At 38.1% G+C, this 20,432-nt stretch overlaps 1 protein-coding gene across 1 annotated transcript in view; it reads right to left on the bottom strand.

Moving 5' to 3' along the window:
- The window catches only part of LOC139742002 (carbohydrate sulfotransferase 8-like), a 29,899-nt gene extending 9,939 nt beyond the window's left edge, over nt 1–19,960 (bottom strand). The window contains exon 1 of the mRNA XM_071652566.1: nt 19,658–19,960. Within this exon, the coding sequence (XP_071508667.1) occupies nt 19,658–19,960 (303 nt within the window). The remainder of the gene's footprint in view (nt 1–19,657) is intronic.
- Between the last annotated feature and the right edge of the window lie 472 nt (nt 19,961–20,432).

The raw sequence follows: 20,432 nt of genomic DNA, 5'->3' as shown, positions 1-20,432 counted from the left end.
TAAATGATACAAATAAACAAAAGAATGCATACTGGCAAAAAAGTACAAAGTTATGCTTCAATTGAGGAAAAAGAAAGAACTGAGAGGTCCACTAAAAAGCAAGCTTGTATGTTGTGAACCACTCAAAAAATGAACAAACTTATGAATTACTTATTTACAAATACTTATCACAGTTATAATTTACGACAGAACGGAACAAGAGAGGAGAAATACAAAAGACATAACAACACTTGACAAAAAAGACGGAAAGAATGGGGAGAGAGAAAGGAAAAGAAAAAAAAGAGAAAGAGAATAAGAGAATGAGAGAATGCCTACACGCTGAACTAGGGAAATGGAACAGGGGGTGATTGAGAATGTGCTTCAGAGGGCTGGTACTGCACGCAGCTGTGCAGGGATTTAATGGCTATTGCATAATAATCCATGCAATCCATTACGTAATAATGAAGTCAGTAAACGAAAGATTGGTGGATGGATGATGAACCCTGAGGTTGATGAGATCTAACTAAGGACGAAATATATCAAAGAGGATTTAACAGAAATGATTTCAACTTGCGCTTAAAAGAATGCAAAGAAGGGGAATTTTTTATTTCACAGCTTAATGAATTCCAAAATCTAGGACCGGTGTATATAAATGTACTCTGAGCTAATAAAGTTCTCAGGAGGGGCTCCCATGAAATATCTGCACGCTAAGCCCAACATGAAACCTACTCAAACACGTAACCCTCACCCTATTCATAATCCTCACATCAAAATAAACCTGAAACCCTATCACAACCCTTACCCTAACCCTAAGTCCTTGGAGAAAATAAGACCGGAGCAATTGTCGCAGGAGCAAATGTCGTGTCACATGAAACATGAAACATGAAACATGAAACATGAAACATGTGGTGAAACATGTGGCGTATACCGCGTACGTATACTCTTATACGTACAGTACGTATATGTGCGGGATTTCCTAGTGCGACGTGCGTAAATGTTTGGGACGAACATTTTCGGACATCTTGACTTTTGAGCGAGTGCTACATATGTAGCTGACTGGTATTGACCCACAAAGGTACATGAAAAATGCTGTTAGTTTTCGACCCATTTTATAAATCAAATAATACACAGGTTTGAGTTCGTGACGTTAGTGGAGATGCAGCTCACTCTCGGGTATTTACAATGTAGTGCAACATGCACTCGGCTTCGCCTCGTGCATGTTTCACAATTGTAAATACCCTCGAGTGCGCTACATCTCCACTAGTTATAACGCACTCTCACCTGTGTATTATTAGGTGATCTGAGTATCCTCTCGGATCACCTTCTGTTTCTGTACGGATTCTTTCTTCTTCTTCTTCTTTTTAGGTGATCCGAGTATCCTCTCGGATCACCTTCTGTATCTGTACTGATTCTTTATTAGGTGATCCGAGTATCCTTCGGATCACCTTCTGTATCTGTACTGATTCTTTCTTTATTTCTCCTCAAAAGTTGTGCAGAGGTTAGCTCAGAAAGTGCATTGCCTACCAATGTCAAACTTATACCATATATGTATCGTGTCCCAAAGACGACAATCGAACTAAAATCAAAGTGATCAGACGACTGTGACGTCACTATGACGTCTTTATATGAGAACACATTCTCATTCATATCTCATTAATGGAACGGAATTTCTCAATGAAACTTACGTCACATATATTTCAAGTCAAGCGCATTCCACTCATATTCTCAAAATTCATATTTACGCTTAGGACGCGCGCGTACGCGCGCGTTGAAATATTTGTATGCTCAAATTGGAGCTCAAATTCTTTTTGCACACGTTTCAGACCATTTGGAGCATTTTTTGAAAAATTGAAAAATTCGGACGGACGCGTACACGCGCGCGCATATACGCATGCACAGCTCATAGGCAATAGAAATTTCCCGTTTTTTCACTTTGATCGGATGTCTAAAATGTCAAGGAACATTTCTACCAAGTTTCAAGTCACTCCGACTCAATATGACGTCATACGGGCCCGTCAAAGTTGAAATTCCGCGCGCGCGTCAATGGCGATATACAGTGCAACTATGCCAAAAAACGACAATTTTCAATCCGATTTTACTCGTCAGGATGGACGGTGACTCCCCATTTTCTTGACATATTTTGAAAGCTGATGAGTTGTACATGTCATTTCATGGGTTGGCAATACTGAAAAGCTGATTAAAAGATATCAAATTTCTTAATAAAGTAAAAAAAGTAAATTATCAAAATGACGTCATCAAATTTCAAGTTTACTCGAGCGTATCTCACTTATCCTTGGCCAATTTTCACCCAGATTTCAGTATGCTGTAGCTTATTTAATGCTCTATCAGTATAAATCAGTCAAATATTTCGCTGGATAAAGTCTTCACCTCGTAAAAATATATTGAAGGTAACCTTGTCAAATTTGACCCATTTGCGAATTATCTCTATAGGAGTGCAGTTTTTCTTGAAATGAAAATTAACATGACTGTCTTTATCGAGCACTATCTCACTTATCCTACGTTTAATTTCTCCCAGATTTTAATATGTTGTAGCTGAGACTTTGTGCTATCATATAAATGCCCTTTGTTCTTTCACACGATGTCGGTATCACGTCAAAATACTTGGTTGAAATTAAAGCTCATCAACGATGTATTGAAATAATTCTTTCTTTGCGCAACTTTCTTTGCAAAAACTCAAGAAAAACATGCTCTATCACCACCATATTTTGCACATGTTTAGTTCATGTCACCTACATTATTTCATAAAATAACGACTTCTTGATTCGACGCCATCTTGGGTATGTAAATAAGGGTCAAAGGTCATAACTGTTTCATCTTGTATCTTGGTGAATACCTGTCCTATCTTTCCCATATTTTGCACACTTATAGACGATGTCGCAAGAATCATTTCACAAATGAACCACTTTCTCCTCAGGTGCCATCTTGGGAGTGCAAAGGTGGGTCAAAGGTCATATGTATTTGTTGCTGTATCTTCGTTATCTAGTGTATACAGAATTTAGTACCAAGGATGGCAGATATGACTCCCTTTTCTAAATGAGAGTCCAGACATCACACGGCAAATGTCTCTAAACACAGATGAAACCTGTATGATCATGCGTATTGCGATCAGGACTCGAATCATTGATAAAAAAAAAAAAATCGGATCACCTTAATTTGTCAGTAATGACAAATTACAATCTCTAGTTCTTCCTTCTTTATTTCTTTATTTCTCCGCAAAAGTTGTGCAAGAGTTAGCTCAGAAAGTGCTTGCCTATCAATGTCAAACTTATACCATATATGTATCATGTCCCAAAGACGACAGATCAAGTGAAATCATAGTGATCAGTCGACCGTGACGTCACTATGACGTCATTATATGAAAACACATTTTCATGCATATCTCATTAATGGAATGGAATTTTTCAATGAAATTTACGTCACATATATTTCAAGTCTAGCGGGTTCTACTCATATTCTCAAAATTCATATTTATCTTAAAACGCGCGCATACGCGCGCGTTGAAATATTTGTATGCTCAAATCGAGCTCAAATTTTTTGCACACGTTTCAGATCATTTGGAGCATTTTTTTAAAAATTGAAAAAATTGGACGGACGCGTACGCGCGCGCACATATTCGCACGCACAGCTAATATGCAATAGAAATTTTCAGTTTTTTTTTTTTTTTTTTTTTTACACGGATCGGATGTCCAAAATGTCAAGGAATATTTCTACCAAGTTTCAAGTCAATCCCACTCAATATGACGTCATACGGGCCCGTCAAAGTTGAAATTCCGCGCGCGCGTCAATGGCGATATACAGTGCAACTTTGCCTAAAAACTGCCAATTCTAAATCCGATATTACTCGTCAGGATGGACGGTGACCCCCCCCCCCTATTCTTTTTATATTCTGAAAGCTGATGAGTTGTACATGTCATTTCATGGGTTGGCGATACTAAAAAAATGATTAAAAGATATCAAATTTCTTAATAAAGTAAAAAGAGTAAATTTTCAAAATGACGTCATCAAGTTTCAAGTTCACTCGAGCGTATCGCACTAATCCTTTTGCCAATTTTCACCCAGATTTCAGTATGATGTAGCTTATTAAATACTCTTTCATTAATGTAATAACAACATTTTGATTGGATGACGGCATTACCTCGTGAAAATGGATTGAAAGTAATCTTGTCAAATTTGACCAGTTTACGTGTTATCTCTATGGGAGTGCAGTTTTTCTGGAAATGAAAATTGACATGACTATCTTTATCGAGCACTAGCTCCCTTATGCTTCGGTGAATTTCTCCCAGATTTTAATATGTTGTAGCTGAGACTTTGGGCTATCGTCAAAGTGCCCTCTATTTTTTCATTTGATGTCGGAATCACGTCCAAAAACTTGGTTGAAATTAAAGCTTATCTTCGATGTATTGAGATATTCCCTTCTTTTTGCAACTTTCTTTGCAATAACTCAAGAATGACAAGCTCTATAAGCATAATATTTTGCACATGTTTAGTTCATGTCACGTACATTATTTCATAAACTAACAATTACTTGATCAGATACCATCTTGGGTATGTAAATTAAGGTCAAAGGTCATAAATGTTTTATCTTGTATCTTGGTGAATACAAGTCCTATCTTTCCCATATTTTGCACACGCAAAGACCATGTTACAAGAATCATTTAACAAAATAACCACTTTTTGCTCAGATGCCATCTTGTCTGTGCAAAGTGGGGTCAAAGGTCATATGTACTTTTTTCCTCTATCTTCGTTATGACGTGTTATCTCTATGGGAGGGAATTTTTTCTAGATGTGAAAATTGACATGGTTGTCTTTATCGAGAACTAGCTCACTTATGCTTCGGTGAATTTCTCCCAGATTTTAATATGTTGTAGCTGAGACTTTGGGCTATCGTCAAAGTGCCCTCTATTTTTTCATTTGATGTCGGAATCACGTCCAAAAACTTGGTTGAAATTAAAGCTTATCTTCGATGTATTGAGATATTCCCTTCTTTTTGCAACTTTCTTTGCAATAACTCAAGAATGACAAGCTCTATAAGCATAATATTTTGCACATGTTTAGTTCATGTCACGTACATTATTTCATAAACTAACAATTACTTGATCAGATACCATCTTGGGTATGTAAATTAAGGTCAAAGGTCATAAATGTTTTATCTTGTATCTTGGTGAATACATGTCCTATCTTTCCCATATTTTGCACACGCAAAGACCATGTTACAAGAATCATTTAACAAAATAACCACTTTTTGCTCAGATGCCATCTTGTCTGTGCAAAGTGGGGTCAAAGGTCATATGTACTTTTTTCCTCTATCTTCGTTATGACGTGTTATCTCTATGGGAGGGAATTTTTTCTAGATGTGAAAATTGACATGGTTGTCTTTATCGAGAACTAGCTCACTTACCCTTCGGTGAATTTCTCCCAAATGTTAATATGTTGTAGCTGAGAGTTTGGGCTATCGTAATGTGCAATTCGTTTCTTCATAAATTGTAGGCATCATGTCAAAAAACTTGGTTGAAATTAAAGCTTATCTTCGATGTTTTATGATATTTTTTCTGAAACTTTCTTTGCAATACCTCAAGAAAAACAGCCTTTATCACCCCCATATTTTGCACATGTTTAGTTCATGTCACCTACATTATTTCATAAAATAACAACTACTTGATCGGACACCATCTTGGGTAGGTAAATTAGGTTCAAAGGTCACAAATTGTTCATCCTGTATCTTGGTGAATACATGTCCTGTCTTTCCCATATTTTGCACACGCAAAGGGCATGTTACAATGATCACTTCACTAAATAACCACTTTTTGCTCAGATGCCATCTTGGGTATGCAAAGTGGGGTCAAAGGTCAAATATACTTCATTCTGTATCTTCGTTAGTGGATACGGAATTCGGTACCAAAGATGGCAAGTCTGACTTCTTTTCTAAATGAGAATCCAAACATCACACGGCCAATGTCTCCTCGACACAAATGAAACCGGTATGGTCATGCCTATTGGGATCAGGACTCAAATCATTGATTTTCGAAGAGATCGGATCACCTAATTTGTCAGTCTTGACAAATTCCGGGTCTAGTTTGTATAATATCAATAAGCATTCTTTATTTGGACAAAAACCCATGAAATAGACAAGAAGGAATTAAAACTGCATGAATATGTGAATTGAGTGTTTGCAGTCATATCTGTTGAGAGCATAGAAGTGACGTTTGAGGAAAATCAGATATTGCGTTCAAAAGTTCAGATTTTTTTTTTTAAAGTTTCGGTATAATACAGCGGCAATCGATGGCTTCGAAAATTACAATAATGAATGTTGTCACAGCAGGACAACAACATAAAAAAAATAATGATATTTGATTGCACATCATATCATTCTCCTATAGTAGGGTACTGAAAGAACACTTGGCTTGCCTCTCTAATAACAGTAAGTAGGCCTATTATCTCTTTATAACATGATATGTCGTAAAGAAGTGGACGGAGTCCGTACTTTTCTTTTTAAATGGAATTTGAACCATCGGTTGATTATAAGTAAATAAGTAACTTTCCAAGAGTTTATATGACTTCCCAACTCGTGCTTTATCCACTGATTGGAACGAGTAATAAGAAACCATACGATTATGCATCAAGATTTGTCAGAGTATAATGAAGCAAGGCTATAATGCTGAGAAAATAAAAGAAATGATTTGGAAAAAAAAAGTTGTCTTCAGAAAAAGAAAGAATTAGGGATAGATATATCAGATAAGGCATATAGAATTAGTTCCTGGAGTGTAAATGATGGAAGGACAAATTTGTGATTATGTCACCGAAGCAGTAAGAGTTCGATCTACAGTATGATAATCATCATAAATTATCATAAAATAGTGAACTACAAAGCATGCATCATTAATTCTACATTTATTGTATCGTATTGATTTCGTATTGATTAGGTTTCTGAGTATAGATATCTTGGTAGAGTGATAGACACTAAACTCAATTTGATGATCATGTACAGAAATGTAACTCATTTTAAAAGTCCACAAAATAGTGAATAACCCGACACACCCAATCCATTCCTTTTACAGCTTCAGTCGCTCTAGTATTCCAAAGTCCACTCGCAATAAAATTATTGTTCTGGTTTTCTTCTGTTCCCAATTCAATTCACATTTTGAAGAACAATGTAATTGGAAACTATAGGCCTAGGTTTTCCCGCTCAATTCTGGCCTTTGTGTGCGCAAAAGCATGAAAAGTATCTTCTTTGTATAGGTCTTTCAATTTTGCACACAATGCATGAAAGAGTTTGAATAAGTCATTCAATTTCATGGAGAGGTCAGCAAAAACAATCTCAAATTTATCAAAGGAACGCTAAAATTGCCAATCGCCAATAGACGTATACGAATCCAATCGTACAAAGTGCAACCATCAACGTCGCTCTGAAGCCACACTAGGTGTTTAAAAAAACATTTTCCACTTTTGATCATTAATAGTTCAAAAACTATTCATCCGATAAAACTGTCATTGATATGAGTAATAGCTGAATAGTGTACACTTTTGTTGAAGTTAATTTGGATGTGAAAGCATAAATCAGTTTCATTAAATCTAAGATTGATTTTGAAGTAAGGTTTCAGATTTTGGTCAAATTTTAACCCTCTGTACAAAAATGAACTTTGCACAGAACCAATGATGTGTATGTGAGTGTGTGCTGACAATGGCCCCGAACAATGGTCATGCCTGAACCACCTGTCGACTAGGCGTCAGTCTCGCGCTCCCAGGCACATGAATGCTTAATCAATATAATTCATGTGGATTGCCCTGGGCACTGCTAGTCTGAATTCATGCACGGTAAAGGGTAAAATGAATGCACATGGAAAAAGTAAGCACATGTTCCATGTGCTTGCAAACACCACATTTCATTCCAGCTGGCAATCATTTTCAAATTTTGCTTCACATATCACTAAATCTGGTATTGAAATAAGCATAAATGATCTAAAGTTCTTCATTTTAAGACAACTGTCTAATAATAGTCTGACAAATTTGTCGCTTTTTCGATAGAAAGAGATCATTTTTGGTAAAGAGTTAAGCGGCATTTTTCATTGGGGCGATTTGTTTCACAGTAGATTTATTTAACTCCATATACACAAGTGTATACTCTGATTGATTTTCTTTGCTTCCTGTCACCATGTTTACGACGGAACAGAAGGTATTCATTGTAATTTCGTTTTTAAGAAATAGGGAGAGCACTGTCGCCACTCTGACTCAACGACAGTATCGGCAGGCGTTTGACTTTACACAGATACTGCCAGAGGCTGAATAAAGACTAGTTGTGATAGTGGAATTTCTCATGAATAGATAATGAAGCATTCAAACCCTGGCCATTGTTCAGGACCATTGTCAGGGTGTTAACCACACACTCCCATACACACCCATTGACCCCTGTGCAAAGTGAAAGTTTTGTATACAGAGGGTTGAAAATAGAGCAAAATCTGGAACCTAACTGTGAAATTAATCATGGATTTCATGAAACTGATTTATGCTTTCATATTTAATTCACTTTCAACAAAATTGTACAATATTCAGCTATCACCCATATCAATGACAGTGTTATCTGATATGTAGTTTTTGAATTATTAAGAATCAAAAGTGGGAAATGTTTTTTGAAACACCTAGTACAACAGTACAACTTCTGCTTTCAGTTATAGTGAATATATAGGCCCAGTTGGCAGGTGTTCCATTGGTATAAATGTTTTTATGGCTATCTAATGCATCTGCATTCTTCCACACAATAATTTAGTGTTCTTCTTAAGGGGGTCATTCACTTCATTGGTCTATAAAGTGGCCAAATAATCATAACGTTGTAGTTTGTTTGTTTGTTTGTTTGTTTGTTTGGGTTTTTTGTGGTTGGATGGGGCAAAAATGAGGGAATAACGCCTGCCGGTACAGGAGCGAGATTCTCCGGGTTCGTCGTCGTCGTCGTTGTTGTTGTTGTTGTTGTTGTTGTTGTTGTTGTTTTGGTGTGTTTTTACTACTCGATATGTGTATGTAAAATGTTGCCATACTTCAATAAATGAAATGAAATGAAATGAGACAGTGCTACATTGAATACACTAATTAGGAACATGAATGCTAACATTAGTCACGTGTTCTCACGTGCTAAATGGATGTATAATACACTATTTCTAAGTGTTTTCGGTATCGTTAGGCACTTTTTCCCATGCAAAGAAAAAAAGTCAGGAAAACATCTATCTACTACGGACTGTCGTATCCTTGAGTGAAGTTGTCAATGTTTACACATCCCATCTCAGCCCATGAGTCAGTACAAAGCTTGACAATAATGTTCTGAATATGAGCCAAAAAATTTTAAAAGATATCTATATACATGCTGTCACGGCACGCACAGTAAACAACATGATGGTACTGTATTACTACAGGATCGTTAAATGGACGAAACACAATGTTTATGCACTTACGGGAAAAGTTACATTATTCTTTAATTCCTTGGTACAGGGCTGGACGACGGGTTTGGGTGTAGTCCGATTAACACTGTCAGTTACATGACTGGAGACGTGCCTTACAAATGAGGTCCCATATGCATCTGTAAAGGAGAATAATACAGTATTACACCTGATAAATGTAGCATTGAAGGGGCCCCGGAACGTTTTCAGTGTGAGTGGGGGGGGGGGGGGGGGGGGGGGCAAATTGGGCCGATGGCTTAAAAGATTGCTATAATAGTCCCATTCACCCCCCCCCCCCCCCCCCCCCCGGTCACTGAACGGACCATGCATGCGCTTCTCAACCTTTTCCAACCCGAGGCCCACTTTGGATCCTATAAATTTTCTTGAGGCCCAGTAAGATTGAACACGAGTCTTTTCTATTTCATTTTTGGCCGACATCGCGGCCAACTGGTTGAGAAGCGGGGTCATTGCAAAGACAACACATATTATTCGCTATTCACTGAAAGGTCATACAAGCTGTAGGTTCTACTGAATTGTAAATGGCTAAGTGAATTCATCGTGCCGTAGAATGTTTTCAGAATGTTCGAGCAAACAACTGGTTCTTCTCCGGAATTACAATAAGCATTGCTACAAATTACTAACATGAACAATATATTATGATCATTGATTATCGTTAACAATAATAACGTGACGTTTTGCTATAGTTCTTCCTTATTCTTTCCCAATAATCAAAACAAGAAAAACCTTATTGCACGCACATTGTATAATAAGTCTAATGCTATACAGGTCTTATAAATGGGACATGCATTTTTATTCTTTTAGATTTTTTTAAGTTACCAAGGTTACATCAGATCTTGGCATTATCATCAAAATATTGTTATTTCTGTCTGCACTACCAAAAAACGAATTGCCTTATTTCCCGGGCAAAAGTTCGAAGTGTAACGCATCATCTTAAATCGTTCAGTGCATTTCCTCACTTGAGTTGGACTTCTTCAAAAATACCTCCTCCCCCCCCCCCCCCAAAAAAAAAAGGAGAAAAATCAAGAAAACGTTTGTGTTCTGTCACCTGAAACACCTTGCATTTCAATCTGAAATCTATGCACCCCCCCCCCCAAAAAAAAAAAAAAATCATAATCTCCTTATCGGTGGTTTACTGCTTGTGCTAAAAAGCTCTTCGATTTGCAATTTAATCTATAAACTCCGACAGAAATGACAATGGATAAAAGTCTCAAGCAGACAATATCAATTTCTCTCCTTAGCCTTATAAAAAGAACATGAAGACACAATCATGTAGATCGTGCCATATGTTGCTTGTTTCCAACCTACATACACAACGTCGGTTGTTCAATATTGCATGGAAGGCTTGGTCGAAATCTAGTGACCTGTATAGCTTTGGTACTCACCATCGTAACTGAGAAATCCCACAAACAGGATGGTGCAAATTGCACAAACTCCAACAGCTATAGACCGGAATCGAAGACGAGGGGCCATACTGCTCTAAAGGTGTCTTGTTCATTAACTCATCCTACGATGTGCTGTCGTGTTCAGGGGGGACATGCATGAAATTGCCATCACGGCTATCGCCGCAAATGTTTGGCGTGTTAACAACAATAATGGTTAACTAATGCTAACAAATGATAACGTGACGTTACTAGGCTGCCTGAATGCCAACAGCAATTCCGGGATCTGCCTTTTAATAGCGCATTGCATGTACTGTATATTTCAAACCGCGATTGCCATAGAGAGCAGGATTCTCTCCTCTCTCCCCTGACCCCTCCTCGCTCCTCCCCTTCCAATCATCCACGTGTTAAAGGAGACCTCCGGATGATTTGCAGATTTTTACATTTGAACAACTATGAATTAGTTATACCGAGGACAGAGTTTCAGAATTTGTGATAATTGGGATGAAGTATAAGAATATTTTCAAAATTTAGAACAAATTGCAATGAACAAGGATGACATGGCAGAGTCACCATAAGAATGTATGAGTTGGGGCTCAAGGAAGCAGAACAAAAGAAGAAGGCATGCATAGATTATACACAGGTGAACTCGCAAGCAAGCGGTATTGTAATGGAATTACACTGCTACATTTCTGAAATATGTGAACCTCCTATGTCATCATCCTTGTTCAGTGTGATTTGTTTAAGGTTTTTCAAATTATTGTTTCTCTGCTGTAGAGCCACAATGAATTCCACATATCTATACATAGAGTTGTTGATTTATGTACTATTATGATGTGAAATTATAAAAATCGTCTGGAATGTCCCTTTAATGCCCTTGGCGTTTTGCTGTTCTTTTTCCTGTTTTGGTGACAAATGGGAAGTATTCTCATCTGTGTTCACATGACCCTTAAAATCTATTGTGTTGCGAACACTGACAAATGCTCCGTATTACTACGCTGTAGTGACCCTTTTCATAATGATTGTATGAAGTAGGCATATAGGATGTCCTACGATGAACATGAGAAAAGACGTGCAACAGGTGGAGTTGCTATGCACACTCTGAACAGAAGTTTGACCAGCCCTTTGAGGGCGCTATTCATTTCTTGGGCGTGAGGAAGAAAACTTTGTTGTATGCATAGTGTCTAGAAGAAAAAAAAAAGTGCTAGCAACGCAAGTGTAGGTATGCGTACTAGACATTAGACAGTGATGCGCTTTGGATGTAACTTCGAACATTAATCAAGCATTGTCAAGTATGCCCACTTTCACGATCAAAATGCCCTTCAGAATTTTGACTCTGTGGAAAAGATGCTGGACTTGTCAATTTGGATCAGAAGTCGCAAGTCTAAATCCCGCTCAGAACAGAGCATCATCGTAACACTCAAACAGATCAGTGGCCCAAAAGTTTCCGCCAAATCGGGTATAATATGATGGTAAAGTTATGGATATTAAAATCTTTCGCAGAACGGTGATACTGGCCGGAGAAGCGCGTCATGCAAAAGCATTATATCGCGAGCTAAAAACCTCACGAAAAATTTCTACTCACAACGCCACGTCCTGCAGCTAACAACCATTCGCATTGCCAAAAATAAGCGTGTATTCTACTAGGTGTTTCAAAAAACATTTCCCACTTTTGATCATTAATAGTTCAAAAACTGTTCATCCGATAAAACTGTCATTGATATGAGTAATAGCTGAATACCAGTAGTGTACAATTTTGTTGAAAGTTAATTTGGATGTGAAAGCATAAATCAGTTTCATTAAATCTAAGATTGATTTTGAAGTAAGGTTTCAGATTTGGGTCAAATTTTAACCCTCTGTACAAAAATGAACTTTGCACAGAACCAATGATGTGTATGTGAGTGTGTGCTGACAATGGCCCTGGACAATGGACATGCCTGAACCACCTGTCGACTAGGCGTCAGTCTCGCGCTCCCGGGGGCAGCGTTTGTTTTTTTTTTTTTAAGACGGCACAGATTAGGGCATGGCGCGTGTTAAACCTATGGGAAAAACATTGGGTTAGGGTTTTTGGTTAGGGTTAGGGTTAGGGTTAGGGTTGGGGTTAGGGTTAGGGTTAGGGTTAGGGTTAGGGTTTGATGGTTAGGGTTAGGATTAGGATTAGGGTAAGGTTTAGGGATAGGGTCCCCAATAGATTTTTAGGGTCCCCAATCTGCGCCGTCTAAAAAAAACACGCTCCCGGGCACATGAATGCTTAATCAATAATTCATGTGGATTGCCCTGGGCACTGCTAGTCTGAATTCATGCACGGTAAAGGGTAAAATGCATGCACACGGAAAAAGTAAGCACATATTCCATGTGCTTGCAAACACCACATTTCATTCCAGCTGGCAATCATTTTCAAATTTTGCTTCACATATCACTAAATCTGGTATTGAAATAAGCATAAAATAATGATCTAAAGTTCTTCATTTTAAGACAACTGTCTAACAATAGTCTGACAAATTTGTCGCTTTTTCGATAAGAAGAGATCATTTTTGGTAAAGAGTTCAGCAGCATTTTTCATTGGGGTGATTGTTTCACAGTAGATTTATTTAACTCCATTTACACAAGTGTATACTCTGATTGATTTTCTTTGCTTCCTGTCACCATGTTTACGACAGAACAAAAGGTATTCATTGTAATTTCGTTTTTCAGAAGTAGGGAGAGCACTGTCGCCACTCAACGACAGTATCGGCAGGCGTTTGACTTTACACAGATACTGCCAGAGGCTGAATAAAGACTAGTTGTGATAGTGGAATTTCTCATGAATAAATAATGAAGCATTCAAACCCTGGCCATTGTTCAGGACCATTGTCAGGGTGTTAACCACACACTCCCATACACACCCATTGACCCCTGTGCAAAGTGAAAGTTTTGTGCAGAGGGTTGAAAATAGAGCAAAATCTGGAACCTAACTGTGAAATTAATCATGGATTTCATGAAACTGATTTATGCTTTCATATTTAATCCGCTTTTAACAAAATTGTACAATATTCAGCTATCACCCATATCAATGACAGTGTTATCTGATATATAGTTTTTGAATTATTAAGAATCAAAAGTGGGAAATGTTTTTTGAAACACCCAGTATAAAACTATAGTAGGGGCATACCTGTCTTGTGCTTCTTATTCTGAATCTCTCCTATTAACTTCACGACATACTCTGTGCTGTTTTCTTACATTTTTTTTTTTGCACGACATAATTGTCGTATGTGATGACTACATTTATTTACATTTTAGATAACAGAGTAGGCCTATCAATGAATTCATCTGATAGGAATCAATGATACATAAGTTTCACAGGTCAACTATACTTAGGGTCTATACAATATTGACGCAATATCATAGGCCTACAACCATACAATATTGTACTGTTAGGAAGGAAACTACATTATAAACGTTTCAGTTAAAAAAAAAAATAATGTGTACACTGTATTCCTAACAAAAAAAACAAGCTCTTTTTTCTGTATTCGAATTAAGACGTGCATGTTTTACACTTGCATAGGTTCCAAATGAGATCAGAAATTGATCCTTACGATTTCACTTTAATCAAGAGACCCAGCAGTGTGGGGAAACACGGGTGGCCTGATTGAATCTTCATTTGCTGCCCACCAGGATATTCGAAAACGACGAATAGCGAGCATTGATTACATGATCATCGAAGCATATATCCGCACATCGGTAACGGTCGACTCTATTTATAATAGAGATTTTGTCAGTAGCTGTACAAAATTCGTTGCGCGGATTCTCGAATACTATAAAGTATGCCCCCCCCCCCCAAAAAAAAAAAAAAGAGAGAGAGAGAGAGAGAGAAATTGCACTATTTGATTTTTCATAACTTTTTAATATAATATACCTTTCAAAATATTGAAACATTCTAAATTTTATTTCAGGATATGAAACTATAACTTGTTACTTAGACCTTGCAGAAAACCCCATTAAATTTGGTTCCGCGGTCGTATAGAAATGTGGATCTTCTTAATGAATGTCAGGGGTCCATTTCTCCCAAGTTTAGTAATTCTCATGCTTTTAGGATCCATACGAATTAAAATATCTTGCTTACAAGTCATTTACCGATTAAATCGTTTGAATATCTAATGAGAAAACACAGTAAATGTGCAATGGGAGATGTGGCCACACGAGGAAGCTTTTGCATTTTTACATTAAAATTCAACAAGCTCGTGAGAACTTTTGGCGAAATTTTTGACATATTTTATCATAGAAGATGAAGATGATATGCATTGGCTATGTTTAGATTAACAACCCTCCCACAAAACAAAATAAAACAAAACAAAGCAAAATACTGAAAATAAACCAACCGTGATCACTGCAATTATAATTGTGGCTTTGTCGGTCCTTTAAAATAATAGGCAAATCTGAAGCAGGCTTCTGGTTGCATGGTAAGTCATTTTTGATGATGACATGCTTGAAATCTGAATGTGTAAACTGGACTATTTTGTGTCATTTGGCAAAAAAAAAAAAAAAACAAAAACAAAGTGGGGTCTCTTGTTGAAACGTTCAAGTACAGGTGCAGTTGGTTCAGATTTGTTTGGAAAAAAAATCAACACAGCTGTATACATCACAGTCAACACAGCCGTAATGAGAACACAGTGTATTTAAGGCAGCTGCAGATACATTTTATTTTTTTTTTTGATAATACAATGTGCTCCATAATGAGCAAGACATTACCAGCTGACTATCTGATAACAGCGAGGGCAAGCAAACGTCGCGTCGGAATAAATGAGTGCCTAAATCTGCAAACTGTCATTCTACACTGTTGGCAAACACAAAACAGAAATCAAAACGACGCCTGAGCTTTTTTTTTTTTCTGACAAACTGTTTTTAGCTACTAAAATCCTTGCATCTGACAAGCTGGGAGCAAATCATTAATTTTGTCAGAAAAGAAGTGAAAAAAGGCTTGATGACATGTCCCTCCCCCTAAAAAAAAGCACTTGCTGCCATTATGTGTCTGCCATATTTGTTAATATTCTTTTTCCCTTTTTTTTTAAGGTCTGAATTCAACCCAACTAATGAATAATTTGTATGTATGATGGATGCAAGATTGTTAACATTGCTAATTCTCACCGAAATACTAATTCAATGGCTGAGCGAGTGGAATCGGCATCAAACATTAAACAGAAAAAGTAGAGATGTTGCTATGGCGACTGGTATGCCGCGTCAATATATTGTACACTTTTCCCATTAGGTCTAGAATATGTCCTGACAATGTGAGACGACAGTTTCACATAACTGGCAAAAAAATGAAATAGCATGTTTGCAAATGTGTTGAGTGTTTACTTTCCTTGAATTAGCTTTCAAAATATGGGGGAAATTGTGACATTTATTAACTATATGACATACATCATAGCAGACAGGTAAGTTCATCATAAGGGTGAAAACTTTATGAAAGTATCAAATTTTTTGAGTATACATAAATTAAAATATGAGATGGAATGCTCATGTGCAATGTATCTCTGATTACGTGTCTCGTAACGTTGGTATACACTATAAACTTAAGTACCATGTCTCTAATAGTATTTTTATTTACGCTTTGTAACTCCTTGATATTCATCTTACATCTCATATTGCAACATTTTTTGGGCATCTGCAAAAAGTCACATGGAAAATAATATATTACTCTATAAGAAAGCTTTATGTATTTGCACCAACCAAGTTTATTCCTTAAGCCCCTTTTACACTTTCACGGATCTCATCACGGATGACCACGGATCATCGATCCGGGATCATCCGTACTGTTTCCGGCATGACCGTATTGACTCCGTGAAGTCATCCGGCATTATCCTTGATCATCCGGCATGTCCGCGGAAAAAATTAAGCTTGCTTAATTTTTCATCCCGGACATCACGGATGACAATCAATACAAACTCTTCCTTGTTGGCACCGTCTACTCCGTGCTGCCTCCTTATTCCTTCCTCGTAGACAACGGCTACTTCGTGTTGCCTCCGTACTCGTTCTGGGACAATCCGTGAAGACATCGGGACGTCCGTATTAGCATCGGCGCCATCCGGGATGAAATATTCGTGTATTTTGCCAATACAAGCTCATAAAGTCCGTGAAATTTGCTCACAGCTTCCCCCATCAGTACAGCCATCAACCCCTCATACTGTTCGTATAGTGGTCACCGGAGAAGCTTAAGTGACCCACACATACCTCCTTGCTGTTTTTTCTTCTTTGTGTGTGTTTTGATTTGTTTTGTTTTGCTTTGTTTATGTCTTGATTTAGCTCTGGAGGTATGTCGCCCGAGAATGATAAAGTATCAAAAGCAAAAGCAAATGTCATCTGTCAACATTTTAGGGATATCCGTGTAATCCGTGAAGGGACCGAGTTGCATCAGTGCTCTTCCTTGGTATCCGTGTTGCCTCCGTATCGTTTCCGCTTTGGTCCGCGTTCATTCCTTCTGTCCGTGTAGGCACCGTACTTGTCCGTGTAGCCTCCGTACTTCTCCGTGTAAACACCCAGTTGGGATCGTGTTCACACCGTCATTGAGATGAAAATCGATATTTTGCATGCCGGAACACCACGGACGACGATCCGTGGTCATCCGTGTAGCAATCCGTGAAAGTGTAAAAGGGGCTTTACCAAAGACCATTCAGATCCTTCATTAGCAGATTGTGAATTAAAACCCTCAAGGTAAATAACAATACAGTTTAAAGTCCATGTACTCTTTTGCTAAAGCTATAAAAAATAACGTTGCTCTGTGGAAATCGGTCATTTCGTTTGCCATTGTTAAGTAACCAGCAGATCGATATCAACTTTTCATAATGGTCAATCGCATATAAGCTACTGCCGGCGTTAATAACGGTGTATTCATATGAATGAATGTTCCCGACAATATAACGTACATTTTTCGTACATTATCAAACCAGTAATATACGTCGTTTTATGTCACTTTTACTCCACTTTATTATTGACCATGCTTTTCCAAAGTAGACATAACTTTTATGTTACGTTGATATTACAGAATGTATGTAGTTGTTAGAGTCAAGAAACAGTTAAAACCACCTGGAATGTCATGCCGTCAATCCCTCGTTTGAGGCGAGTCCCCAACTGGGGAATACCCAAAGTGGGGTGCGTATATTTGTCGTTTGGGAGTTGGGAGTCGAAGTACTTGTCCATTGCAGATAAGCTTTCTGCTCAGGCGTGACAAACCTGGAGGCCAAGCCAGGGTTTGATGACTCCAGCAGCTGTCGTATTACGTAAGAGCATGATAAGGATATCTGCCTGTGGCAGACCATTCAAAGTGAACTCAATTTTCTCTATCCTTTTTAAAGTTTTCAATTTTATATTCTATTGAGAAATTCTATGGTCATCCATTTTACATTTCGAACGAAAAAAATTGACCCGTAAATAACGAAAATACAGGAATAAGAAGGAGAGCATTGCCAGTTTGCCGGTGCTATTTGGCAGTGAGTTACAACGGGGAGGTGAGACTACTCCCTGGTTACAATCAGCCTGCTGACTGGATCATTGAGAAAGCAGCTGTCGTATTACGTAAGAGCATGATAAGGATATCTGCCTGTGGCAGACCATTCAAAGTGAACTCAATTTTCTCTATCCTTTCTAAAGTTTTCAATTTTATATTCTATTGAGAAATTCTATGGTCATCCATTTTACATTTCGAACGAAAAAAATTGACCCGTAAATAACGAAAATACAGGAATAAGAAGGAGAGCATTGCCAGTTTGCCGGTGCTGACAATGTGCTATTTGGCAGTGAGTTACAACGGGGAGGTGAGACTACCTCCCTGGTTACAATCAGCCTGCTGACTGGATCATTGAGAAAGCAGCTGTCGTATTACGTAAGAGCATGATAAGGATATCTGCCTGTGGCAGACCATTCAAAGTGAACTCAATTTTCTCTATCCTTTCTAAAGTTTTCAATTTTATATTCTATTGAGAAATTCTATGGTCATCCATTTTACATTTCGAACGAAAAAAATTGACCCGTAAATAACGAAAATACAGGAATAAGAAGGAGAGCATTGCCAGTTTGCCGGTGCTGACAATGTGCTATTTGGCAGTGAGTTACAACGGGGAGGTGAGACTACCTCCCTGGTTACAATCAGCCTGCTGACTGGATCATTGAGAAAGAGAGAGAGGGGGAGAGAGAGAGAGTATTTACTGGGGTGTAGCCTCTTCAAACGAGAGATTTGCGTCATGTTAAGCAGTATAGCAACTGGAATTAAGTTGCTGATTCATATTCTGGTCCAGTTCTTTCCAGTTGAAACCAATGGAATGAACTGGCAAGTTGTGAAACATAGCAGTCAATTCCAGCTAAAACGAATGGAACAAACTTAGTACTTGTATACCACTTGGAAGCCCTTCAACACAACCGACTGATTTACCAGTTGAATTCGATTAAAACAAATTGAAGTGGCACACATTATACGTGCAAATATGCTCGTTGATTTCAAGTGAAACATGGTATTTATGATACTGGCCAATCTTATACCAGTCTGGATATACCGGGCACACCTGGCAGATTTAATTTCATTCTTCAAACTGAGAGCAAAATGATATGAAGAACAATATACATACTTTGACTCATCATAAACTACATTTGTGGTCTTCGCAATAATGATTTTATCAAAGTGGAGTAATACTTTACTTAATGACGATAGGTAAGATTAAACAAAACTCTCAGACGTCAGATGTTTTCTGTTCAAACCGGCAGGATACCCCACAGACTATTTAACAATATTGATTAATGCCGCCGTATGCTCTCGGGCATTTTGTAGCCAAAATACGCCATGTCAGCAGAAAGTCTTCGGCTGACTTTTTCAAACTGTTCATCAGAAAGCGTGTTATAGTATTTTTTCATGATAGCGTCATCACTGCTATTCGAAACGTCAAGTGCTTTATACGGATAGAATTTAGAATCCACACCCATGAGCTTCAGCACCTCAATAACATCTTCGGTGTACGTCTCCAATCTCCCTATGTAGTCGTAACCAAGGCAAGGATTGCAGATCTTGTACACATCTTCCCAATGAATGTCGTAATTCTCGGCTAGGAAATAGTCGATGAATTCTTTAAAGGTCACATTGTACATCTCTCTTTTTACTGACGGACCGGGCATTTCCGCTTCAGAGTGATTTCCATATTTTGTGTATATTTTCTTATTGTGAGTGCGACGGTGAACTAGATTCCTATTCGGATAGGTCTCTAATCGATCTCTAAACGCAGCCAGGAGACGGGTGTAAGGATTCCGGACGAAGATAATTTTCCTATATTGGCCTGCGTACGATTTCCTCAGACGCGCACTCGTACTTTTCAGAAACTTGAATCGTTTCTTCAACAGATTGACAGTTTCCATCGCGCTCACTTTGGCATTTTGACGTTTAAATCCGTAGATGCTAAGAAGAAGTCTGGCCCAGTTAGTCCCGCCACACTTTGGAATGAGGAGAAGGAGTGTGCGGTGTCTCGGGAGCACCCTGAACTCGCCGCAAGCCTCGATGAGTCGAGGGGAAGCGCTGATATTTCTCCGTAAACATTCACGGCGTAAGGTTTCCTGACGAGCTGCCTGCGTATCTCCCACAATCACTGGTAGC

This window comes from Diadema antillarum, unplaced genomic scaffold (assembly GCF_040938485.1).
Source record: "Diadema antillarum isolate AM-2024a unplaced genomic scaffold, OU_Dant_1.0 seq00000973_RagTag, whole genome shotgun sequence".
Classification (NCBI taxonomy): Eukaryota; Metazoa; Echinodermata; class Echinoidea; order Diadematoida; family Diadematidae; genus Diadema; species Diadema antillarum.
Note: the sequence above shows the minus strand (reverse complement) of the source record. Positions and strands in the feature narration are given on the sequence as shown.